This window comes from Manacus vitellinus, unplaced genomic scaffold (assembly GCF_001715985.3).
Source record: "Manacus vitellinus isolate BGI_N305 unplaced genomic scaffold, ASM171598v3 scaffold_163_pilon, whole genome shotgun sequence".
NCBI classification, from domain to species: domain Eukaryota; kingdom Metazoa; phylum Chordata; class Aves; order Passeriformes; family Pipridae; genus Manacus; species Manacus vitellinus.
Window position 1 is genome coordinate 83,667 of NW_021939149.1, and position 27,842 is coordinate 111,508.

The window sequence follows — 27,842 nt, forward strand, 5'->3', positions numbered from 1 at the left end:
GTATCAGTGGTTGGCAATGAAATTCTTTTTTCTAGTTTGGGGAAAATGCAGAGGTGTAGAACAAAACCAATTATATAAAATGCAAATTAATTATAATGAGAAGCATTTCTTTAGGCAGAATAAACTGAGAGTGGCTTGCATTAGCTGAATTCTCAATCAGCATAAGCATGGAAATCTACATGAAATTCATCCTAAGAGTAAAAATAGTTGAAGACTTGTGATCAGACACAAAAATCCCAAATATTCAGGAACTCATCTCTGCATGCTGTCTGTTCTTACAGCAAGAGGAACAGCAGAGCATGGATATGACAAATTGAAAGAAAATCCCATTATATTAATTAATAAAAGAACTGAACACAAAAGCCAAACATATAATCTAGTTTTAAACTTCCTTGAGTTATTGACACTCCCATTTGTTATTTTTCTTTGATAAGACTTAAATAAAAACCAATACACTGAACATGCCTCCTGTATTTATAGAAAGGGGCACCTATTGCACTCTGACCATTGTGCAACCCCAGATAATCTTTCTGTGGCACGCTCTGGGGTTTGGTGGTCAGTATCACTGAAACACAGTATGTTAAACCAGCTGGACTTGGGCATGAATGATAACAATTAGATGATTCCTATTTTCCAGTCAGACCTTCAGGACAGAACAGAAGTATGGAAGAGGAGTACTTTTTACCAACAGGTAACAGCTCTCTGGGAAACGGTATTTTCTACATGACCTGGGTAAAACCAGTGACATTCTGTAATAATTTGATCACTCCTTAGGAGTTAAAACAAAATCTTTTGGCTTTAAAACAATGAATATAAATTGCAGGTAGACTTTGCTAAATTTAGCTAAGTGGCTTTGAGATATATTCTAAGATACCTGACAGCATAAGAAAAATATGACATATAACACTATAAGCAAAAATAATTAAAAAATGAAAATTAACAATCTGAGCCTGGAAATATAAAACTGAGGACATGATTTTAGTTACTTCAGTAGAACTATCAGCTTCAAAGGGACTGTTCAAATGCTGTAAGTAGGTACAGAACTTTTTACAACAAGCGCTGGAGTTGTATCTCTTTTTTTTAGGATTCATTTCCACCACCAAAAATCTGTCTGTTCTGATGAAAAGTTCAGATTACTTCTTAAAAATGAAAACTGATTAAAATATTCCATGTATTTATAAGGCTGGTTGAAAGTTTGTCACACAAATACAGAGCCAAAAAAAGTGGGGACTGACAAGTTGAGCTTTGAAGACTGTCTTTGGATATCTAATGATTGACTGTGCAATTATTTATGATACAGTAATGCTGTAGATAGCTTGGTAAATGCTGTGTCTGAGATGTTAAAGGTCTCTCCAGTAGCAAGCTGTTGCCTTTGCAAACAGATCAAACAGACTGAAATAAGAAGGTAAACCTTTATATTACTTATGAAGGAGTTGGAATGGTTTTTCTCAAGCTAGGAAGCTGGGGAACTCCTCTATTTACAGTTAAGTAATAATATTGCTCTCCCTCTGCATATTGTTTGACTTCCTGACTTGAGATAAAATTCTGAGCTTACAAAAGAAAAAACAAAAATAGAGGACTAGGATGTTGTTTACAGAATTAATCTGAGTAGAAACTGAATAGCTTCTCCTACTATCTATTTGAAATGAACAGTCAGAATGAGCAAATATGCTTTTAGGAGGCCTAAATGTGTTTTTCTTTCTCTTTTGTAGTTTTGAGCAAGGATTTCTGTTCTACATGGGGTGGAGGCCATTTTTCAACCTTTGATAAATACCAGTATGACTTCACTGGGACTTGCAACTATATCTTTGCAACTGTATGTGATGAAACCAGCCCAGACTTCAACATTCAGTTCCGCCGTGGGATGGACAAAAAAATTGCAAGGATCATTATTGAGCTTGGACCTTCTGTTGTCATTGTTGAGAAAGGCAGCATTTCTGTCAGGAGTGTTGGGTAAGATTCTGGGATGAATAAGGAAAAAGTGTTTAGAGAAGGCAAGGAGTTATATAGCAGTTACAGTGAAGATGACTATTTTGTTTTAAAAATTAATTAACAAATCACTGAAGTTAACACACCTAACTGGACTCTGTTCCCATCAAGCATTACACTCTCTAGATAAGTATTGCATTTGCACTTATTTGAATCAAGCTTAGAGTACGTTTTTGTAGGCAAAATGTACTCAGACCAAAACAGTACTCAGACTGTAACTACAGTTTCCTAGATACTACCAGTCTGCTTATACTTATCTCTACTACAAGCACAGATGAAACAGCTTATACCCTTTAGTAGATACTAGCTGAAATTCCTGTGTTTTGTTTAGAGTTCCTTTACCTTGCTAAAGGTAACACACACATAGGGCATAAGAAAAACTTTAAACTCTGCAACCAACAGAGAAACACTGAATATGTTCATTCCTCTAAACAAATTGCTCCCATACAAGGAAATTTCTCCAGGGAAGTTTTCAATATTCTTATCAGATAGGCAGTGTTGAATTTTTATCTCTAAGTACATGTGGATACAGGAAATAATTGACTGTGGATTGTGTGTCTCTTATACTTACCTGGGCACAGTAACTATTACAACAAAAATACAATTTGCACTATACCTTAATTTAGCAAACTGTATTTAGAAAAACTTCCTTTTTTAATTTTTTTTCCAGAAAAACTATATCTGTGGGCCCATTCCAGTGACCTACAGTCACAAGAACCAAATGCCATGAGCTGGTCTAGTGTTGCCCATAGCCATGCTTCAAGTGGAAGGCTTTGGTCTTTCAGCCCCTTCTCATAATTGTACCACTGAACACTTAGCAAAATGTATTTCTTTTGTAATGTTGTTAGTCTGTAGCATTAAAATTAATCTGCAGGGATGAAAACCTAATTCTGCTACAACATTCATATTATGGGTTTCTTTAGTTTTGTCAGTTTTCAGTCATAGCAATAATTCCTATATTACTGGGCTGTAGTACATAGAGTCTCTTCAGGATAATCAAGAATAGTTGTACCACAGAAACTTTATTGTTAGAAGTTCTTGAAACATGCAACTATACCCTGATAAAAACAAACCAAGTGAAGAAGCCAAGTCCTGTGCAAACATTTTCACTAGTATAATCACTGTGCTTCTCTTTGGTGATTCTTCTATGAAAGTGCTGGCATTGATTTTCAATCAACAGACATTTTAATGTATCTTAAAATGTCACAGCTACGAAGGAAAAAAATTCTATTTCATATCGCTGCAAGTACTCAGACTGTATGTGTATCATATAAAACTCCCCCCACAAACTAATTCCTGCATATTATTGGAATGAGAAGGTCAGTTTCTCTTCTTCCTTTATTACAGAATTATTAAGTTGCCTTATACTAGCAATGGAATTCAAATAGCACCTTATGGACACAACATCCGCCTGGTCGCCAAGCTGATGGAGATGGAACTAGTTGTCATGTGGAACAATGATGACTATCTCATGGTTAGTAAAATGTTCTCATAAAGCAGAAAAGAAAATTCTCATTTTATTTACTGAAATGACAAGAACTCTTTAGACTTACTGGGTGCTTTTGCATGTATTTACTATTTGGGTAATTGTTCTTTTCCTGTTTCATCCATTCCTCTTGCAAAAAAACAACTGTTCATTTTATACCTGTGTGTTCCTTTTACTTGCAGCATTGGTAGCTGACTAAAGCCACCAATGTTGAGATTTATGGACACTTTCACACATTTTAAGCTTTCCTCAGGGTATTCCAGCAGCTGCAATGTTTACTATTGTTTAAAGTTGTGTAGAATTTAACAGTGTATGCCATAGTTTAGTCTTTTCTATTGTGCTTCCACAGGACATCTTTTGGTTTCAAACATACAGTGCTTCTACCAGTTTCTTTGTTTCTTTCCTTTTTTTGAATATTTTCAGGTTTTCCCTCCAAAATCCCCAGTACATTTTCTCAGTGTGACCTGTGATATTATTGCCATAAAAGGCACTGAAATCTAAATTGATGTTTGCTAAAACAGGGAGAACGATATGTAATAAATTTTCTGGGAGATTTATCAGCATTACTATAACACATATAAGAGGAAAGGCTACTGTGATGGGTACAAACTATTTTTTCTGTAGTTGGGTTACTTCTGACCTAAGATTTTCACAATAATTAATTGATCGTACCCAGTAGTAATACTACCACTTTAGTCTCCAGAGCAATGGATAATTGAATAATCTTTTTCTGAAAACAGATTTTCTTCCTGTAACCTTCAATTTCTTAAGAGAAGAAACCTGAAATTCATGTTCTGTCAACAAAGATATGAGCCAGGATACAGCATCATTTGGCTTTTTTGTTTTCTTTTCTGATTCCTTAAAATATTATACCCCCCTCCTTAATTCTCTGGAAGTGTCTTCAAATCCTATTCTTTTATTAAATAGATAAATAAATAAATCACTATTTGCCTATTGGGAAAAGACATTACTATTTACAAAACTTTTCCTGCAAACAAGTAATTGAAATTAATGAGAAGGATCACCTTAAGTTGTGTCCTTGAACTGAATTTGTTTGAGTAAGTTAATGCTGTATAGATAATTTCACTCAGGGTGATCCTTTTAAATGTTTCATTCCATTTTATTTTAGGTTTTGGCTGAAAAAAAATACATGGGGAAAGTCTGTGGAATGTGTGGAAATTATGATGGTTATGAGTTGAATGAATTTGTGCGTGAAGGTAAGATACAAGGATGTTTCACATGGAAGGAAAACTAGTTAAAGTGAGTCAAGGTGAAAGCTTAATACTGTAAAAGCACTGCTCTGACTGCTCACTCAGTTTCAGAAGTGAGTAAAGTGGTTCCATAGCTCACCAACATACCTGTTGTAGATTACTGTACACACTGTTATCTGTTGTGAGCATAATATTGTGGGTTCCTCAGACAAGTGATAAGAACTCTCTTATATTTTAGAAATGGGTGGTAAGGGTCACACTCCCAAATTTCACACAGTCTAAGCTCACAGCAAGGCTCAGTGAAGGAAATAATTACTATAGGCAGAGGCAAGGATGAGGCAATAATAAGAAGAACATAGTTGACAAGAATATTAACAGTGTGTCTCAATAATTGTAGATCTTTATATCGAAATGGTGCTGAGGAATTGAGGGGGTTCACTTCTGAGTCACTCTAATCTGGTCTGTTGATTTATTGCCCATTAGTAGTTGGAGCTTGTTACTCAAGCTCTTGGAATTTATCTTTCAGCTTGGTTTAATCTTAAAGGTACTCCATATGACAAGACCACTCCACAACAGAAAAAAACAAAAGGGGATGTTTGGAATATTTGCTTTAAAAGCACACTGCTAATCTGAATTGTAGTGCTAGTGTGGAGACATTAAATTGCACAGTAAACTAATCTTAGATCAACACAGACAGATGCAGTTTTCTATACACGTCACAGAAATGAGTTCTAAAAATTATATAATAATCTTTGGGTTGTGATGAGTTTAACCCTATATATAGGGGAAGATATAAGAATGGGGGATAAGGAGAAGTATGAATTAACAACTGGCAAAAGATAACACAGCTGGCAGAAAACCAGTAACAGCATGTAAGGTAGTAGATGTGATAGATTGGGAAATAACTTGAAGAAATGATCACGGTAATAAAAGTACGCTCTGTTTAATAGACTCCAGGTAAAGGGCAAAAGAGGCAGTTATTGTCATTGGGAAAATTCATTTGTAGAACATTTCACAGTCAAAGAGTAGAATTTGAGTTTTGCTACATCACAGCAACAAGTAAACAAACCAATGTGGGCTGTTTCCTGACAAATTATAACCCTTCAATTTACAGGTAAATTGCTGGATACGTACAAATTTGCTGCATTACAAAAAATGGATGATCCATCAGAGATCTGCCTGTCTGAGGAGATACCAATTTCCACTGTTCCTCACAAAAAATATGTAAGGAAGATCTTCTTGGCTTCTCTGTAGTGTGATTCTTAACAGAGGGGGAAAGACAGATAGAAATCAACAACAGAGAGGCAATAAATATAAAACTGACTTCCATTAAAAAACATAAAGTCAACATTTGTATAGCCTGATATGATAAAGAAAATTAGTTCTTTGCATTGAAATACATTTTAATAAAAGCCCATGGGCATTTCTGAGGCTGGATTTATACCACTCATAAAAACCAACCAGTGTTTAGCTCACGGCTTGCTGGAGTTTCATCCAGGTCATCCCAGGAAATTCAGAGAAACCAGTAAAGCTTTAATAACTTTTTAGAGACCTGACATTATAAGATGTACAGACTTGAAGACATTCCCAATGCCTAAAACATGTAAGATAACAGCACCGATGACAGGGACAACCACTATTAACTGCTATCACTTACAGTTCTAGATGAAAAGAAAGTCAGTGTGCCTAAGAGTCTCTGAGACCCTATACTGCAGTAGCCAATGTGACAGGGAACAATTTTCTTTCTCCTTTCATTTAGGCCATGATCTGCTCTCAGCTACTTAATTTGGTGTCACCAACCTGCAGTGTGCCAAAGGACGGGTTTGTCATTCGTTGCCAGCTTGATATGCAGGACTGCAGTGAGCCAGGACAAAACAACTGTGCTTGCTCTACACTGTCAGAATATTCAAGGCAATGTGCTATGTCCCACCAGATGGTGTTCAACTGGAGAACTGAAAATTTCTGTTGTAAGTTCAAATGGTTTATTCGTGCGAGGCTGTGCTTAACTTTTCTGTGTCTTAAATACAGGGATACTGAAAATAACTGGAGTGTAAAACAACTGATAAAAAAAGTCTTTACTGTCTTGAATCAAACTTATTTTCTTAAGAGAACAACAGTGGTCTTTGATAAAATAAGGAGTGCAAGGAAACCTCAAAGGAGAAGAGGGAAGCTTGAAACATAGCTCTTATGTCTAGATCAGTGACAATAAAACAGAGGAACATCACCAAGTGAAAACTGTTTAATTTCTCAAACTTGCAGCAGGAGACTGTTCTCTTTTAAAATTTTAACACTTCTGCTGTTTGTTGCAGCTGTGGGAAAATGTTCTGCAAACCAAATCTATGAGGAATGTGGTTCTCCATGTATTAAAACCTGTTCCAACCCAGAGTACAGCTGTTCCAGTCACTGTACCTACGGTTGCTTTTGTCCAGAAGGTATCATTTCATCATATTCTAAATGAATGACACAAATATTTTTTTTTGCATATATCCACTCAAGTGGAATAGACTGCTTAATAATGAACTAGCCATGCATTTCGAGGCATTGTGCTGCTAGAACTGCTACTTCTTGTGTAATGTAACTGGAGTCTTGATTAATTATGATCCTTAAAGATGATTGGTCACTATTTGCAAGAACAGAGCTATGAAATCATTTTCTTCCCAAAACCATGATTTGTTATGGGATAATGATGTGTTGCCTGCTCAAAGTTCTGTACTATAATTTACATTGAGTTAGGCTTAATTAATTTCCTGTCCCAAACAGGTATCTAGCCCTTAAGGGCATCTGAAAGAGGTAGCATACCTCAGATGACTTCTGCAATATCATGGGCATTTTGTAAATTCCCTTTAAAATAGTTCAAGATGAACTTCCTTCAAAAATTGTAATTATTACTATCATATGCCTTGTTTCTGAGAAAATTTCAGAACTGATATATCTTCCAATGTGGGCATTTACATCAATATCATCACCAATTTATGGCAGTCAAAACTAATGTGTTGTGAGTTACATATTTAAAACTAGACTTAGTACTCTAGGAAATATAATGTGTTTATTCTTCAAAATTCCCAAGTCAATTTAGAGTGTCATAGGGAAAAAAAAAAAGGAAAAATAAAAATAACATTCTACCTTACTGCTATTTCAAATTCAGTTCAAATTTCAAAATAAGACAAGTGCCTGCACTTCCATATTAGAAAGCAGCCAAACACTGTGAAAAGTCAGTTTTATTTTAATTAAGAGAAATTTTCCTATATACTCTATATCGAAGTATGGACACTGACTGTGGAAGAATAGCATACTCAAGATAATTTCAGAAATCACTGAAGCTTTAGTGCTAAGTAAGGATGTGGAAAAGTATTTTGTTTATCTTTGGCAGGAACTGTTCTTGATGATATCTCCAAGAATCGAACGTGTGTTCACATTAGCCAGTGTCCATGTACACTGAATGGGAAACCATACGCTCCTGGTGAGACAATGAAAGCAACATGTAGGACCTGGTGAGTAGCAACAGGTACTTTTATGAGAGATCACCAAATTATTGGAAAATTTAGCCCAACTTTTCAGAGAGGAGCTGCAAATGTGTCACACCATCTCTGAGGCCACCTTCTTTCAGTGCCACATATCATACATTTGCAATTAAAGAGGTACATGTCTCATTTCATGATTAGTCTGTACAAATAAAAATACCCTTTCAGACCATATGAAACAGTAGTATTTATATCTCCTCTTTGAAAGTGCAGGTAAAATTAGTACAAAGCAAATATCCAGTATTTACAATTTCTTTTTGGCAGTCTCAGTCTTTCTGATCACCAGATCAGTGCTGAAAACTGAATTTCTGTTTTGCAACAGAAAATAATAACAGAGTATTTTTTTAAAAGTGGAATAATTTTTTTGGTGTCACGTGTCTTGCTATCATAATTCTAACAAAGAATGTAAAGGAAAAGTAATGGAATTTGATCCTCAGAAATGCAACGATGAACACACTTTTCATGATTCAGGAACATTAACTGACAATCCATACAAAAGTTCAACAACTTTGAATTAAGATGACCATCTTCAAATGTAAGTGTAAGGGGAAAAGTGGTACAAATGACATATTCCATTACTAGGAAGTAGCTGAGTTTTTAGAGTCTGAAGAAAATTCCAAAGTACTGAAAATGAAAGTTCAGAATGTATGTGTATGTTACTCTGTGTTCACTAACCAATTTTGCATGTTGATCAGCTGCAGAGGAACCTCCAGACAGGAGGATATCAAATCCTCAGCTGGTAAACAGGGCCTAAGTACGAGAATAACCTTACACAGAATTTCTTGTTTTCCGCAGCAAATGTATGATGGGTCAATGGGACTGCAAAGATTTGCCCTGTCCTGGAAGGTGTTCACTGGAAGGAGGCTCCTTTGTTACCACGTTTGATTCTAGGTCGTACAGATTCCATGGGGTTTGCACTTATGTTCTCATGAAGGTAATTTCCTGCAGTTAAGAAACACAAAATATCAAATGGGTGTATTTTAGTCTGTCTTTGTTTTTCTATTGAAACACAGAGCTCTTCCTAAGATATACATTGATTCTACAAATCAGCATTATTCTGACATAGACTTCTCTTTTCACTGTTTCCCCCCAGAGTGCCAGCCTGCCACACAATGGAACCCTAATGGCAGTATACGAAAAGACTGGTTATTCTCATTCCGAAACGTCACTTAGTGCTATAATTTACCTATCCGCAAAGGTAGGTATTCCCTCCACGGGTTCCATCCACCATATCAGTAACCAGATAAGCAAAATAGGTATTTAAGTCATTGCTAGTAGCCTGAACTGAAAAATTATGGGGAATAGATACTAAAGATATATTCCTGTTCATGCACACACAGTAAAGATCTCAGTTACTACATCAACTCAGGAAGTTAGAGTATTTTCAAAGTGAAAGCTAAAAGCAGTACACAATAATATGTAACAAAATGCTTGAATCAGTCTTTTCCTATTAAGTGACAATATAGTTGTTTATGTTAAAGAACATATAAATACCACCAGTACAGATAATTACTTCTGATTCCATGTCCTCTTCTTACAGGACAAAATTGTGATTTCTCAGAATGATCTCCTCACAGATGATGATGAACTTAAACGGCTGCCTTACAGATCAGGTAAAAAAAGGGGAATGTAAGTCATTCCCAAATTGCATTAAATGTCTGTTTTATGCAACCCAGCATCCTTTGCAATTTCCAATTGCTAATACCAGAGGTTTTAGAAGAGGGTTAAAGTCTTTCCTATTGCATCTGTTCCTCTGTGGAGAGTTGTGTGTGGGAGAAGAGTTGTAGACAGAGTGCTAGAACACTTATATATGCATTAAAATCATTGCCTTGCAATATCACCAAAATATCTATTTCTAAATGTCCTTGTTCTTTTAGGAGACATTACTGTTTTCAGGCAGTCTTCAATGTATGTTCAAATGCATACAACCTTCGGGCTGGAACTTGTAGTTCAAACATCACCTGTGTTCCAAGCCCATGTGAAAGCTGGATCACAATTCAGAGGCAGAACACTAGGTAAGTAATCTAGTCATTGTGTGAAGGAGAAACGTAGGGAGTATAATTTTGAAAACTTAGTACTCGTCCTTTAAGAAATAAGTTTTCTTCTCTGGATTCAAAGAAAACAAAATAAATCTGCATTGGAAACCCAATGTGCCAAGAATTTATTTTTTTTTGCTAATAACTTTAAAACAAATTAAAGAAATTAAATTGGTCACATTTTTCATGTGTAATATAATACTGTTCTTTACATGTTTTATGTGTGCCTTTTTCAATATGTGTTTTGCTACACAGTGAAGGAGCAACAAATAAGTCTGTGTGGTCTCTACATCTTGGAGCACATGGTTCTTTGGATGTAGTGCACGATCACTGTAAACACAATGGACCTAAGAATCTAAAAGCTTCTCAGCAGATAAGCACCAGATGGAGAAGTTTATGTTTATTGCACAGCAACATTAGCCACACAGGCATATTTTGCATTCTGATCATGGGGAATTACAGAGAGGCTTTATCTTTTACAAATTCAAAATGCATATTTTTTGTCATTACGGATTTTACATGCATAAGAAAACATGCAGTTGCATAAGTGTTTCGTGGCCTTTCTCTTTTATATCACTTAAAACCACTTGTTTCTGTAAACAAGACAAAAACTTCTTTATGAATTTGTCATTAAATAGAAGTCGACACTCTTCACTTGAGGAGGCAGAAGATCAGTAACTGAATGTGTACATAATCAAGATTCTCTGGGTACATGATCTATAGTATTCACTGACACTCTACATAGAGCTTTTGAATCAATTTTCTCACTATTATAAAATGAAACATAGACCACTGTGTACACATTCTTAAATTGTCATCCATCCTTTGCATTTCTGATGTTATTAGGTTTGTGTGGCAATTACAATGGAGACACTACAGATGACTTCATGACTAGCATGGATATCACTGAAGGGACAGCCTCCTTGTTTGTAGATTCCTGGAGGGCAGGAAATTGCCATCCTGCTTTAGAGAGAGAGACTGACCCTTGTGCTTTGAGTCAACTAAACAGTAAGTAGATGATCCTGTTGTAACTGATCTCTCCAGCTAGCTTTGTCTGACACTTCCATAAGCTCATACCAGGGAAATGAGAGTTTAGTAGAAGCAGAAACTGAGACATCACAAATTCTGTCACAATAAGACATTTCTGATTTCTAGAATTCATATCTAGTGAAAACTTATCAGATTCCATTCCAGAGATCTGGGATTGAGATGATGAATGAGAATGAGAGGGTTTTGATGATCTATCCAGTGAAATTGCAATGTCTATGGATGTCTTAGGGTTGCTCTAAAGTACTGTGACTGAAATCCAGACTTTGCCCTCCCATGTTCTATTGCTATTGGTCATTAAAAAAAAACCAAACAAACAAAAAACCCCTACTGAGCTGTTTGTACAAAAACAGAGTATGGAAGCTAACAAGTTAAGTTGTCCTATTGTTCAATCCGTCATTGCCAAAAGTTCACCTTCAGTAACATATCAGGATTTTTAAAGTTTTTTTTCTTTTTTTTCCCTAACTTTCTATTTTTAATGTTTGTGATTTACTTTCATTAGAAATATCTGCTGAGACTCATTGCTCCGTTCTTACCAAGAAGGGTACAGTGTTTGAGAAATGCCATGCTGTGGTCAACCCTATTCCTTTCTACAAGGTAGGAAATTATGATAGACGTTGTACAGAGGGAGTCCAAATATCAACCAGATTGTGCTCACAGACAGTATCCCACGCATGGAATCAGCAAGGCATAGAAGCAAAGGAACAGGTGTGGTTTTGAAAATTATGTCTCCTCCACACTGAAAGTCTGTCTGTTCATAGGCACCAGTCCCATTCCTATGAATCAGAAGGTATTTTTGCTCATACGGTGGTTGTCCATGACAACTATAACTATTCGAAGTATTGGGCATAATTGAACTAATTGTATTTGCCAATCTACACAAAACATTTTGAGAATTCAAAATGAGAAGCAGCGAATAAACAGGCATTTTTAGGTATTAAGTGTATTTTATTTACATCAGCAAAGCAATTACTCAGATATTTTCCCTCAGTTTTAGTTATGCAATACTGTGTATTTTGTCTGACTTAGCTCTGCTATTCAGCATAGAATCACAGAGTTTGGAAAAGATCTTTGAGATCATTGAGTCCCACCATAAACATAACACTAGCAAATCCACCACTAAACCATGTTCCTAAGTGCCACATCCACACATCTTTTAAACACCTCAAGGGTTTAGCACTTCCAGATGTCTGCACCCCAGTAACAAAGTATTCTCCATGTATTGGGTTTCAGAGATGTGTCTACCAGGCCTGTAACTATGAAGAGACCTTTCCATACATTTGTTCTGCTCTGGGATCATATGCACGAGCGTGCAGTTCAATGGGTTTAATCCTTGAGAACTGGAGAGGCAGTATGGACAATTGTAGTAAGTAACTGAAGCAGCTCTTAATGGTCTTCCATCAGATGAATGCATGCATGCAGGTCTGCCTGTTTCCGTTTAGAATATTCCTGTGTTTGATTCACCTGTGACAAAACTGAGTAAGAACAAGAACTTATTTTAAAACAACTTGTCAGTGCTTACAGAAATAACTACATATTGCTCAAGTAGGCCAGCCAGCAGGTATAAAAACTGTTTTCCCAGGAGCTGCTGGCATTGCAGATGTGTCAAAACACAAAAAAACCCCCCAAAAACAACAAAAAAACCAAACAAAAAAAACAAAAACAAACAAACAAACAAAAAAATGGTAATGCAATATTTGAAACAGTGTCCAAATCATCTTAAGAGTAATGGGAAAAGTAGTGAACAGAAAGAAGAAAAAAGCAGAAATGGGATAATAGATACCCAACTTTTGAATATCCTTCTAGTCTCTTTCAGAAAACGATTGTGATTTTAGTCTATATGAAGAAGATTATTCATATGCTTTAAGGTGAGCATGTGGATGCTTCCAGGACTTGACAATTAAGTGATGGAATAGACAGATAAATAGGGTTATACTGTACTGTAAAATGAGAATGAACTAGGAAAAACTCTGGGTGCAGATTTGATTTTGTTCTTATGCAATTTAGGTACAGGTTTCACAGTTACTCGAGTATACATTGATATTTCTGCAAAGCTACTCAAAAATACATTGATATTTCTGCAAAGCTTCTCTTTGCATTATTTATTCCAAGATACACAAAGAAGCAGTTACATATTTAACCTTCATGAAACTTCCAAACAACTAAACCTTCATGAAACTTCCAAACAGCTACATAGTTGCTGTTAAGCCCTGGTCTGCAATAGGTTTTGCTAGAGCTCCATATCCATAGGAAGAGAAGCTACTGGAAGCATTGAGCATTGAAGCTGTTGACACAAAATAAGCAGCATGTGATGAGCACAGTTACCTTTCACAAGGAAGAGGATCCGTAAATGAAGTTTAACATACACTCTTCTTTTACAGCCATTACTTGCACTGGCAATCAAACATTCAGCTACAACGCTCAGGCATGTGACAGGACATGCTTGTCACTCTCCAACCGAGCCCTGGAATGTCATCCAACTGATATTCCTGTTGAAGGCTGCCAGTGCCCTGAAGGACTGTACTTAAACCACAAGAATGAGTGTGTTCGTAAATCTCATTGTCCCTGCTATTTGGAAGATAGAAAATACATCCTGCCTGACCAGTCAACAATAACTGGTGGGATCACCTGGTAAGTGTGTCAAGTTTAAAGCTTAACAAACTGAAAATGGAGGTGAGGGGTCTTCATGTGTCTCTGCTGATGGTTAAGGTCAGTAAGCAGCTGCTCACTCCACTGCAGCCAGATATGGAAAAGAATCAGAAAGAAAAAATCAAGAAAGTTTATGAGTTGAGATATAGACAGTTTAATAAATTTCTTTATTATTAATATGCAAAAAAGCTTTTTTAATAAGTGAAGACAATGTGCAATCAAAGCTAAGTAAGAAATTAGTTCAGGACTTTACATCGGCAGGCAGCTGCTTAGACATTTTCAGGAAAGCATGAATTTGTCATCCATAATGCTTTCTTGGGAAGACAAGTGCTGTAACTCCAAACATCCTTTCTTCCTCCTTCTTTACCTGAGCTTTTATTGCTGAGCTTGATGTAGTATAGTATGGAGTATCTCTTTGGTCAGTATAGGTCAGCTGTCCTGGCTGTGTTCTCTCCCAGCTTCTTTTGCACTCTCAACCTCCTCCCTAGTGGGGCAACATAAGGAACAGAGAATGCTGTGACACTGTTCAGCAACAGCTAAAACAGCCTTGTGTTATCAACATTGTTTTGGTCACAAATTCAAAACATAGCACCACTGAACTGCTACAAAGAAAATTAACTCCATTCCATCCCAAATCAGTATATACTGCTTTATTTTTAATAGGAAAAATTTGTTTTTCAAGATATCTTTTTTACCTTTTCCTAAGCCACTATTGCCTGAAAAGAACTCTGGGCCCAATTAGGTAGGAGATAAGAAAACAGAAAGCTTTAGTGAGTCACCATGCTCCAGGAATACAGCTGTCGCACGCGCCCGTTCGACCCGGGTGCTACAATTTTATAATGATGTCCATCCAATCCCCGCTTGTTCACCCCCCAATTCTGCCCCGTTCTGCCCCTCGGCACACCTCTTTAGGAATTGAGTTTGGGGGAGTTTGGGGCCCCTCTTTCATCATCTTCCTCTTTATCAAAGCACATGCAGCCCTTGGAGGCCCTCCAAAGTCTTGGCCTGAAGGTCATTGTGCCCATGTTTACATTCCTTGGGGCAGGCATTAAGGTGCTTTCTGCAAATCCACACTGAAAACAAGACTAAACAACTAACGGACTTAACAGAATTTTGATATGGGAAAGGGGTAACGTGGGAAAATGTGTAAACTACTGTGCTAAGGGGTGAGGGATATAGTGCAGCTACTTTAAAATCTACATTCACTACATAACTACTTCTAAAGTCTATAAAAATTAAAAAATCAAAAACTCTAAGGCAACACCACTAATATCCTTAAATGAACAAAAAGCATTTGACTTACCTTAAGCTTGGGAATGTTATAGAGAAAAATAGAAAACATTAGGTAAGATCTGATTATTCCCAGTAGGAGATTTTGTCAACAGCACTTGGACTATATACAATACACTATATACTAACTTCAAGAATGACTTGATAGACCATCATAATAGTGATGATTGCCTATTAGTGATAATAGTGATAATAGCCTACCATACGCTTCCAAAACTAATGTTACTGTGTAATACAAAAAGTAAAGAGACAAGTTGACTTATGTTCCATTTCAAAGGATGGGAAGGAGCTAGTAACATAAATGAAATATTTCTGATGAAGTCATTTTGCAAAAAATAAAAATTTCTTTCTCAAGAGAGATTTGCATTGATTTTTTTTTTTTTCTCCCTAGCTACTGTGTTAATGGAAGGCTAAGTTGCACAGGCAAACCTCAAAATCCTGCAGGTATGGGTCTGATATGGTTTACTCAGGAACATATTTTTTTTCCCCTATGTTGTAAAATTACTGCTTCCTGATCTTTTCAATGTTTGTTTTTGTTCCTTTTCCCTAGAAAGCTGCAAAGCTCCTAAGAAATACATATCATGTTCTGACAGTTTAGAAAACAAGTATGGAGCTGCTTGTGCCCCTACCTGTCAGATGCTGGCTACTGGAATTGAATGTGTGAGTTTCACAGATCTGGGATGTTTATCCTCTTGAGAGAGTTAGAATGTTCTAGTGTTATTTAGAACTACTTGGAACTACATTCCCTCTAATAAAATAAAAGGAGATATTTCATCTAGCATGGTACAGTTAAACATCAGGCTTCTTTCCACAGACTGTGGACACAAAAATATGTACATATATTTAAGAAGTGATTGAAGGAATTAAACTGCATGAATTAATGAATTAAATTATATTAAATTAATGGAATAAAAGTCCATTAAGGAGTCTTAACTACATGGCTATCACCTCTGACTCAAGTACTCCATAAGCTGCGTGTTATGCTTCCTTTTCTATTTTTTCTCAACTCTCTGCTGCTACCAGTCACAGAATGCAGGAGACCTGGGCTAGGTGAACATCTGGGCTGTCCTGATAGGGTTTTCTTACAATTTTATATTAAGGAAACAGACTAATTGGAAGAATTGTAATAAGCTTCCTTGATATAAAGAAACTTCTGTTGTACTCTTTCTGAAAAAGGACTGATAGTAAAGGAAGATCAATTTTTCAGAGTCTTCAGGTATGTTTAATATCCCACACCACAAGTATATTTTACAACTTCAGTGAAAGTTGACTAGCACATTAGTGCAAGGAACATCACAAAACTAAGATCAAGTCAAAACAGAATTTAGCACAGGTTCACTCTTGACACCATTCACATCCAGGATAAAATGTGTCTCACAGTTCTTTTCATTTTGCAATCTGTTGACCTTTACCAGATACCAACTAAATGTGAATCAGGCTGTGTCTGTGCTGATGGCCTTTATGAAAATCTCGATGGCAAGTGTGTTCCAGCTGAGGAGTGTCCATGTGAATATGGTGGCCTTTCTTATGGAAGAGGTGAACAAATCCAAACTGAATGTGAGATCTGGTAAGAATCACATACTTTTTCATTGCAGAACCTCTGTCTCACTAAACTGTACAACCACATAAAAAAAAGTGTTTGGTTGACAGGAGAGTAGGAGATGGCAACAGCTGAATGGAAGAAACACCATGGCAAAGTAGAGGATGTATAAAAAAAAGAGTCATGGTACCGACTTCAGGGATAATTTCTGCCTTATGCATATTCCAGAATAAGGGCATCCAGTAGGGCCTGTAACTGTAAACTACATAAGGTCAATGATTATTGACAACTCCACATAAATAAATATGAGGGCACAATCTTTCTCCTTTTCTGTAGATAAAAGCAAATCCCCCCTCAAACATTGTTTCCATCTCCTTAGCAGCATTCTCAAAGAACTTTATTCCATTTCCAGTCACTAATCTAACATTAAAAAACCACCACCACCCCCCAAACTACACAGAACAGTGATTTCTGTTCTCATTAGGAGCAAAAATAAATGGGTTTTATATACTCTTTGTTTCATGAAAATAAAAAGGCAAAAATTATGTAAAATTTCTTCTTTATCATGAATTCATTTTCTAGGCAGTCCATGACTTTTAATTAGGGTTCTTTATATTAACTCTAACTTGGTCTCAGTGTACATAAATCAATTAAATTAACATCTTATTTATAAAAGTGGTCGTGTATAAAAAGAAGCAGATTAAGGTGGCATTTCTTTGAAATCTGATTTCTCTTCTCATCCCAGCACTTGCACAAAAGGCAAATGGAAATGTGTTCAGAAATCAAGGTGTTCCTCAACTTGTAACCTTTATGGAGAAGGCCACATCACCACTTTTGATGGACAGCGTTTTGTGTTTGATGGCAACTGTGAATACATATTAGCTACGGTAACCTGCTTCCTACTGCTGATTTTGGCAGTATCTTAGCATCAAGAAATAGCTTGATTTAAATGACTAATGAAAACATGATAGGATACATCAGTAACCAATAGAGCACTTTGGATCTTTAAAGCCACTTAATGTTTTTTTGTATAATCTGTTTATTTCAGTGCTTAAGATGAAAATATTTTACTTCTCAAAAAAACAGCTTTTTAATGCAATATTAACCAATTTTAGATTTAATAACATGTTTAAATAGTCATTGATATATATGTATTCCGTACCAGACAACTATATATTTTAGGGAAGTGATGTCAGATTGACAACCAAAGCAGAGGTCATCACCTCCCAAAACAGGCAGAATCAGTCAGGACATTTTAAGCTTTCTTTATTTCCTTATGCTTTTATATTTTGAGTTGGAAGACTCCAGACACAGAATCTATTGGGGTTTTATGCTTTTTGTTGTTTGGTTTGGTTTTTTTAGGATGGCTGCGGTATTAATAGACCTGTTTCCTCTTTCAAAATTGTTACTGAGAATGTCATCTGTGGGATATCAGGAGTTACATGCTCCAGATCCATCAGCATTTACCTTGGGGTAAGCTCTTCCTTCTGCCATTATCCAGCTGAATAGTTATTTTAAGACCATGATTACTTTATTTTGGAAACTTTAACTGTATCTTAGAAGAGATGTCTTCTAAGTGAAATTATGTGCTAAACCTACAGCTTTGGTTTTAGTAGGAAATGCCATAGATTGTTTTTTTTCCAGTTCTCATGTTGTGTTTAATTCTCCAAGGTTCTCACCTATGTAGAAGCCAGAAAATCTTGCATTTTACTTATCAGTGAATTGCTTGATCAAAAGATACCGACTTCCTGCCCCTCCCCACCTCTCTCTACCAGACTCAGAAAAATAATAGTATAAAATTGAGGAATTCTCATCGTGGGTGATGAGCAAAAGCTATCAAAATTTCTCTAAGTCCAGATAATATCTGAAATTCAAAATATATCCAGATTTTTCCTGAGATATATCTATGAAACTAGACTAATGAGTAGTTATCCTCATTTTTACTGCAATGTGACAGCTTCTGGAACTGTATAAGTTTTACTGTTCTCAGTTTAATTGGACAGTAGTGCCCAGTAGTATCAGCTTGTCTTAGGATCCTTCAGTATCTGACAGAGAGAAAAATATGAACAGATGAGATTTTATCCCAAGGAACAAGCACTACAAAAAGTACACATTTGCCACACTGCTGACTAAATACTGGCAGTTCCAGTTGGTCAGTGCTGTGGTGAAAAAGTTTATTGGCTTAGGATTCCATTTCATAAATGCACACTCCAAACAAACCTTCCTTCTGATTATCTAGACATGGAAACACTGCAGTATGACAGGAGTAAAGTTGGCAAAGTACACACAAAAGTGGGAGATGGTTAAAGACCTCAGGACAGAGAGCTATAGCCCCTGTTACTTTTTGACTGTCCTTAGAAACACATGAAAACATACTTCCTCTACTCTATTGGCCATATGTAGATGATGATATTATTTCCACCAAATGTGGAGTGCTAGCACACTTAACAATAACACCGAACAATGACAGATATTTTTGTTTCCTGTGAAGATTTGCATATGCATACAAAATAATTCCAAGGAGGTAAAAAAGCCTGTAAAATTGATAACAGAATGTTTTGTGGTGGAAGGGACCTTTAAAGGTCATCTGGTCCAACACCCCTGCAATGAGCGGGCATATCTTCAACCAGATCAGGTTGTTCAAAGAAAGCCCTGTCCAACCTGACATTGAATGTTTTTAGGGATGGGGCATCTACCACCAAGCTTGTCCAGGTTCCTCTGACTGGCATCCCATCCTTCACATCAGGTGTGTGAACAGCACCACTCAGCTTGGTGTCATCTGCAAATTTGCTGAGAGTGCATTTGATCCCACTGTCTGTGTCACTGATGAAAATATTAAACTGTACTGAGGGACGCCACTCCTTACTGAGCTCCATCTGGACTTGGACCTATTGATTACTACCCTCTAGATGTGATCATCCAGCCAATCACTTACCCACCAAACAGTCCACCTAAATCTATACCTCTCCAATTTATAGAGGAGGCTGTTCTGGAGGACCCTGTCAAAGGCTTTACTGAAGTCCAGATAAATGACAGCTGTAGCTGTTCTCTTGTCTGCTTATGTAGTCACTCTACCATAGAAGGCCACTCAGTTGGTCAGGCAAGATCTGCTCTTGGTGAAGCTGTGCTGATTGTCTCAAATCACCTCCCTGTCCTCTATATGCCTTAACACAGCTTCTGAGAGGATCTTCTCCATGATCTTTCCAGACACAGTGGTGATGCTGTCACGTTGGTTCCTCCCAGGGTCCTCCTTTCCACCTTTTTAAAAAATGGGTGCAATGTTTCCCTTTTTTGTGACTGCCAGGACTTTTGAAAAACAGTGGAAATGTGAAGTTAGTCTGTAATAGTATCACAGGTTCTGATCTTTAGCAGTGTGACACAGAGTAAGGAAAATACTGAAACCTGATAAGTTATAATTTCTAGATAAATTTTCTTCCAGAATTTGACAATCATACTGAGAGATGAAACCTTCGCTATTTCTGGGGAAAATCCTAGTGTACAATATCATGTGAAAAAGAACGCCCTTCACCTGATGTTTGATATCATTATCCCAGGAAAATACAACATGACCCTTATTTGGAATAAGCACATGAACTTCTTCATCAAGATTTCCAGAGGAACACAGGTATGGCAGAATAACTTCCTCAGTAAAGTGTCCTTCAGTTCAGATTGAACTGCGCATTTAATTGCAGTTGCCTTGACTCCCTGTGATGGCAAAAGTTCTTCAGAAAAGCTCCTAGCAATTCATTTTCGTCTTTATCTCCAAAACAGCAGAGATTTTCACTAGAGCCTGATTTTTAAGTGATTTCTGTACTGCACTCAGGAAATTTTTGAGCTAAATGTTTGTATTCTATAGAACTGCATGGTTGAATTTGATCTCTAAATGATGACAGTTTACAGTTTAGAAGACACATTCCTCCAGTGACAAACAGAACCTCCTGCACAAGAAGCTAAGACTGTCTGACAGAGTATTTGTAGATGACATTCACTCCTAAAGCACAGGAAACCATCAGTAATCAAAAGGGAAGGTGAGTAATTGTAACTTGTTGAACTGACACTGCTGCTTTCATTTATTCCAGGAAACTCTATGCGGTTTGTGTGGGAACTATAATGGCAATATGAAGGATGATTTTGAAACTCGAAGCAAGTATGTGGCATCAAATGAATTGGAATTTGTCAATTCTTGGAAAGAGAATCCTCTCTGTGGGGATGTGTACTTTGTAGTGGATCCCTGTAGCAAGAACCCTTATCGTAAAGCATGGGCAGAAAAGACATGTTCTGTCATCAATGGTGAGGTTTTTTCTGCCTGTCACAATAAGGTAAGAATTTATTTGCTCCTCCTTTTGCTTACAGGCATGATGTGCATTCTTCCAAAGTGCTCACATTCTCCCAGGCGATTTTCTGTTTCCCAAAGTATTTCAATAAAATACATATAAAATGTTTTATACCTCACATTTGTGTTGATTTTCATCCTTTCTTATTTGCACTTCACCAGCCCTTTTGTAAGCACAAAAGCTAAGTGTGGTATTAACTGATTACTAGAACTACGAGTGTGAAAAAGACTTAAGAATCAAAAATTAGTCTGTTGGTGATACCTGATCAATGCACTTACTCTTTTGAAACCATTTAGTCTTTGTTATAAAATCAAACTAAAGAAAGTCCTGAAAACTCGTGTTCTCATCAGTAAGTCAACACTGTTACTTTGATGGTCCATTCAAGAACAAGATACCATCAACCTTCCTATTTGTTTTAAGTTGTCCACTTTGTGGAAATGAAAATATCACAAAGGAGCAGGCCTTCTGAAGGGAAATCCCCCATTTTTAGGTGAATCCTCCATTTTCAGGAGGTAAAAACAAGTGAAAAATGGGGATAATGCTGCAGTGTTTATGTATGTACAGAGACTGTACAGCTGATGAACTTAGATACTTGTGCCTAAATGGATGTGGGGATTTGAGGAGTTTTCAGTACCAGTATAAAATTAGAAATATGTATAAGGCAAAACATCATCAGTTTCTGTTGTTGATGTGGAGACACCTGAGTCTGGCTAAAAAAATCTGTATGATGTGAGGTTGTAATTGCTTTGACAAGTGTTCAGTTGAAATACTAGTTATTCTTAGTGGAACATGTACTGTCTAGCCCAAGAAAAATCATCTTCTTAACAAATTGGCACAAAATAATCTTAGAAAATTCATTCCTTCATTTTCCAATGCAGGTGAATCGGATACCCTATTATGAGGCCTGTGTTCGAGACTCTTGTGGGTGTGACACTGGAGGGGACTGTGAATGCATGTGTGATGCCATTGCAGTCTATGCCATGGCATGTTTAGAGAAAGGTATCTGCATTGACTGGAGGACCCCTGAGTTCTGTCGTAAGTTCATTTAAGTTCTCCTTAAACAAGTTTAAGACATTATTACTGTTACTGTGGGTATATTCATATGACAATGCAAGAAAATTATTAATAAGCACCTCAAAGGTTGCATTTTCTCTGTGGGCAAATAGTTGACTTCAGTCACCTAGATTTTGAAATCTGTACTTTTTCATTTGTGCTAAATTAAACAAATTATTATAGCTCTTTTTACCATGGAGTAACGAGAGAGAAAATAATGTGGTCACAGAAAGCAGACTGTTTCTTCTGCTGCCTCGGTGTAGTGCACTGTCAATTTGCCAGCAGAGAAAGCATGAAATTGTAAAAAAATATATTTCATTTTAGCTATGATGAAATCACCTTCTGTGTGGATGTCAAGGAAAGGAAGACAGCTGTGTTGGCTGGAACACTGTAAAACAGGAAAAAGATATCAAGGTGTTCCAGAACACTGTGTATAGAGGAAAAAAAAAGTATGACCCTCTTATGAGTCAATGCTAGAGTTGTCATTTGTGATGGTTTCTTTTCCACATTTCACTATATTGTGCATTAAAAATTGTGGAAATGCTTGCATACTGCATTTGCAAAAAAGAAACTGACTTCACTGAGTTAAAATATAAATTTACTTAAGAAACTAATAACTTCAGTCAATTTTTTTTATTTTTTTTATTAATTTTGTCCTCCCTTTAGTACTTTAAAAATACCATGCCATTAAGTAAAAAAAAATAAATCTGATTTCTGTCTTGCTTTTACCTTTTTTAGCTGTCTATTGTGAATACTACAATTCTCATAAAAGAACAGGAGTTGACAGTGCTTATTCCTCTGACTACAATGATGAGAAATGCACCTGGCATTACAGGCCTTGTAATTGCCCAAATCAAAACTACAAATATGTCAACATTGAAGGTAATAAGCTATACTACTCTAAACCAGGAAACAGTAACATAATAATTATTTTCAATGCTGTTTTCTAAATCAGTCATACCACAGTTAAATAATAGTAATCTAATTGATGCTTTCTTTCCCTTTCTTCAGGTTGTTACAACTGCTCTTATGATGAATACTTTGACCATGAAGAGAACAGGTGCATGCCATGTGGTAAGCAGCATCTCTTTCTCTACAGTAATTGGAAAATAGTATAGCCTCACAGAAGATATTTTTCATAGTACCTCTCAATAAATGAGTGTTCATCTGAGCATAACTTTCTTTCAAAATAATCCCATTACTGTACTGCTTGGTAAATAAAGAAATGAAAAGAACTAATTAAAAACAGGATTAGGATAGGCAATGCTATAATACAGAAGCTGGATGAACCTGACTGATTTTCATTAGCAACACTAAAAGTTATGTTCATGTATGTGAGTACTTTTCAAAAGGTGGCTCTTCCAGAAAGTGTATTGCTGTTCTGGTCTGTGTGAGGGACAGTACCAGCAAAGCTGTGAGTCTCAGAATATTTAACTTTTTTCATTGAAAAAGAGAACATTTAGAAGAAGATTAGACTTAGCTAATGGACTCTACTTAGCAAATCTCTTTTAGAGATTTTCTTTTTAAATTAACTTAAGATTTATTGCCATATCATTTACTTCTGTGAAAACCTGTCTTATTAAATAATGTTTTAGATAGACTCAAGCTGCACAGTTTGGATTTGAAAAACTTCAGGAGAATTTTTTTCATGTTACAGAATTCTTACTTGTGTAACCAGAATCTTGGCTGCTGATCTCATTTACATACAAAGCCACATTCCATTATCCCTGAAAAGTGAAGTGCCCTTAAGCATAAAAGTCAAAAGAAAGACAGCAAAAACTTACTAGTGTTCATTATTATTTTGAGATGTATTGATTTCTTTGTACTTAAGTCCTTCCATGTGAATGTTACCACTGAAATATGTAATATTAAACACTTTCAGGAATCCTTCACTAATTAACACAATCCTTTGAATCCAATCTGAAATTTGCCTTATTTGGAATATTTTAATATGCTTTTATTCACAAACTTAACCTGTTCTACCTTTACACAACAGGAGAAGAAAGCAGTAGCACCACGCTTGAAACATCTTCACCTTCACCAGGTTAGTTTACACAGTTGACCCAACCAATATTTACATACTGATATTATGTCCTGATAAGTGTTTACAAAGTCAGTGATATCTTTTTTTGCATTTTATAGTAGCATCACCAGTTTCACGTGCATAAGATGCAATGATGAAAAATGACCTGGTACCATAATATGCTGGGCTGCATCAAAAGCAGCGTGGCCAGCAGGCCAAGGGAAGTGATTCTGCCCCTCTGCTCTGATGAGAGCCCACCTGGAGTGCTGTGCAGTTCTCAGTTCCAGACAGTGGAGGGTCAGAAAGATGATCAGAGGGCTGTAACACCTCTCCTATGAGGAAAGGGTGAGAGGCCTGGCATTGTTTGGCCTGGGGAAGACAAGGCTCCAGTGAGACCTCATTGCAGCTTTTCAGTACTTGAACAGGGCTTATAAGAACGACAGACACAGACTTTTTAGTAGGGCCTGTTGTGATGGGACAAGGGGGTAATGGTTTTAAACTAGAAGAGAGTAGATTAAGAGTAGATATAAGGAAGAAATTGTTTATTATGAGGGTAGTAAAACATTAGAAGAGGTTACCCAAAGAGGCTGTAGATGCCACATCCCTGGAAGCATTCAAGAGCAGGCTAGACTGGGCTTTGAGTAACCTGATCTAGTTGAAGATGTCCCTGCTCGCTGCAGAGTGACTGATGATATAACACTTCAACAATTTAAGAAGGTCTTCATGGAAATGTATGGCTGACTATACCAAATCTCTATAGCCTGCTATAGGAAAGGAACCTATATACAATGATCTTAAGTTTGTTAGAAATTCCATTAATTTCCTTGAAGACAGATGGTATTGGAAAATATTACACTGTGGGTTGTCTGGATAATAAAATACTATTCCATTTCTGCTGATATGCACAAATATTTATGCCAAATTCACTTCAAATTAAGAAAAAGGTATAAAGCTTCTTCATGAATACCTGTTTAATGTATTCACTGCACATAATAGCAAAGGAAGCAATGGATAACTGCTCTCAAAGGCTTCATCTAAAAGGCTTCACCTGAAATGTGTTAATAGTAGTAACCGCTAATAGTTATAAAAACAGTGTTTATACTTAAAAAAATTCAATTCATATAGGTACAGTATAAATAGATTATTGAGGACTATTTCTTATCCTTTCATTTTGATTTTTTTCTCTTAGTAACAACAGTGCAGCCTAAAGTAACAGGAAGCTCTGCTGCAAGCACCCTACCAACAGTACCTAGTGCTTCTGCAACTGCTACATCAACTGAGATTACAAATCCAACAATAACTGCAAAAACTACAGTTCCGAGAACTTCGCCCATACAACCTCTTGTCACAACGAAGTCAACAACTGGTAGGTTTTTAGTGTTACTGTCTAAAATAAATTACAGTAAGCTCACTACTCTATACATAATTGAGATACCACTTCCTAGGAAAGAATTGCAGACTCGTACAGCATCCAAGCATTAGACTCCAAATCGTGAGGTAGGCAAAACAGGCTTCCAGAAAGGAGTTTGTCAGCCAGAAATGTTCAGAAGTGTAGATCAAAAGTGCGTGGAAAGATAAAGGATATAGACACTAGGTTAAAAACATAACCAAAAGTCATTTGTTTGACTCATCTGAGAAGCACATTAGAAGTTCTATAAGCAGTGAGCCAGCCCAGATCCAGTTAGATTTATTAGCTTAGCTTCAGCTTCTTTTCCACAGTTGATTCAGTTATGCAGTCATATTCAATGAGCAACCAGTCTATTAACTCTGAATAATGTAAGCAAGCCCAAAGCAGAATCACACAGGTATTAGTGTAGCAGCTTTGTCTAGGTTTCTAGAGTCCTGCTCTCAGGAGGATTACTCTGCCAACATAAATTACTTTCTGATTCTATGGCTTGTGGAGACTCATTTAGCCTCACACCAACATGCACTTCAGCTAATTAACCATCTTGGACCCTGGCTATCAGGGAAAGCAGAGTTAAAAAGAGGTCCTGAAGGATTCAAAAACTGACATGATGACAGATAATTTGGACACTGGGACAAGGAAGTCCTATAGTATAATGTTACTTAACTTTTTAATATGAATTACAGAAAGCTGAAACTGGGGCTGATTTGGAACATAATAGTAGCCAATGAAATTGTGATTTGGGCAAAGCCCATACAGACTGTAGTCAATAAGTGACAACAAAGCTAACTTCTTAGAAAAATTATATTTAAAAAAATCTAGTACAGGAAAAATACAGAAACTGAGAACAAAGATAGACACGAGACAATAGAAAACAAATATAAGTACAGAAATATTTGACAAGTTTTTGAGAACATGAGTGCAACAACAATGCTGAAAATAGTCAAAAGATCAAGGTGAAAAAGGGTCTCTAAAATATGGGTATTTTCTTCATAATTTATCTATTTTTAATTATTTTATGAATTGATTACTCACACTGTACTATTTACCTTTACCCCAAAAGAACATACAACATCAATTTCTACCACACCAAACATGACTACAACCATCACTACTCCTTCCATAACTACCACAACAAAGAGAACCATGACCACTATACCAAGGTCTACACCTGCTGCCTCATCAACCGCTGCTTCAACAGAGACAGAACAAGTACGGTTCACCTCACCGTCCTTCAAGACCACTATCAAAAAGGAAATGACAACCTCCTCATTGCCTACTCAAACCCTGTCTCAGAGCATAACTTTCAGCGAGCCTAAACTAACAACAGCAGGTAAATATCACTTTTTGGTATCTGCCAGGTGACACCATCACTCACAAGACATAGGTCAATGTGTTACTTAGTCAAAAAACCCCAAGCATTCTTACTAGTGGTCTTAACATTGCAAATAGGTAGGAAAGGACAAGGATAACTGAAGAAGCATGATTAAAATGGAAATTTGTCTTGCCAATGGAGCAAGCATTTGACATCCAGATATGATCTTAAACCTAACATTTCTCTTCCAACATTTCCTCCAAATTTAGACAAAATCTCTCGTGTCTCAAGGCAAGTTCTTGAAAACCCACAGACCACAGAATATATATTCTCCCTAGTCAATCTAACAAGTACTCCCAACAATAAATATTAAATAAAAATATTTTTTTTTTCTGTCTGGCACTCAATATACCAACAAGGACAGTCTCCTCTGAAACTGTATGGCAACATGAATTACTGGGTTAGCAACTGACACCAGAGGTTGGGACGGTGTGTGGTGGGAATTCTGCTGTAGTGGGAGGGCAGGTGTACACTCTCTCCCAGTCCATGTGTCTCCCACAAAGTACTGTTGGGGTGCATACATCTGGGGCTCCTTGTGCCAGGAATTACAGCTTCGTCTAGGAACCCTTCCAGCCATTACTAATATTCATTCTTACTTACTTGCCTTACAGGCAGTGAGGGAATCCAAACAACCACTCTGCAGGAAATAGAAGGTAAGAGGGAGTAGACAAATGCCCTTAGTCTAAGGCTCTGCTTCACTTTCCCCAGCTTTTCCAGGTGATATTCTTGCCCAGTCTGGAATGCCTGGGAGAAGAAACATGCAGATCGAGAGAGGCTCTTTTCTGAGGAGCTTCAGAAAAAGGCAGGGGGTGCTGAATTGTCAGAGGGCACACTTCGGGCCCAGTTTTGCCGCATATTTTTTGAGGGGAGATCAATTGGCGTA

At 36.8% G+C, this 27,842-nt stretch overlaps 1 protein-coding gene across 1 annotated transcript; it reads left to right on the top strand.

The window, feature by feature from the left end:
• Positions 1-663: 663 nt before the first annotated feature.
• On the top strand, positions 664-27,612 carry LOC103754171 (mucin-6; the record flags this gene model as incomplete). Its single annotated transcript, XM_029958639.1, has 30 exons — positions 664-691; positions 1,713-1,953; positions 3,337-3,463; positions 4,605-4,692; positions 5,801-5,910; positions 6,446-6,653; positions 6,996-7,118; positions 8,057-8,177; positions 9,003-9,141; positions 9,301-9,405; positions 9,748-9,820; positions 10,085-10,222; positions 11,090-11,251; positions 11,793-11,887; positions 12,524-12,656; positions 13,672-13,921; positions 15,621-15,673; positions 15,780-15,889; positions 16,645-16,796; positions 17,515-17,656; positions 18,132-18,242; positions 20,209-20,394; positions 20,849-21,088; positions 21,982-22,138; positions 22,895-23,038; positions 23,168-23,230; positions 24,153-24,200; positions 25,369-25,545; positions 26,648-26,917; positions 27,571-27,612. Coding segments are annotated over exons 1-30 (4,036 nt in total), but the record flags the coding sequence as incomplete, so codon positions are not given.
• Positions 27,613-27,842: the final 230 nt, after the last annotated feature.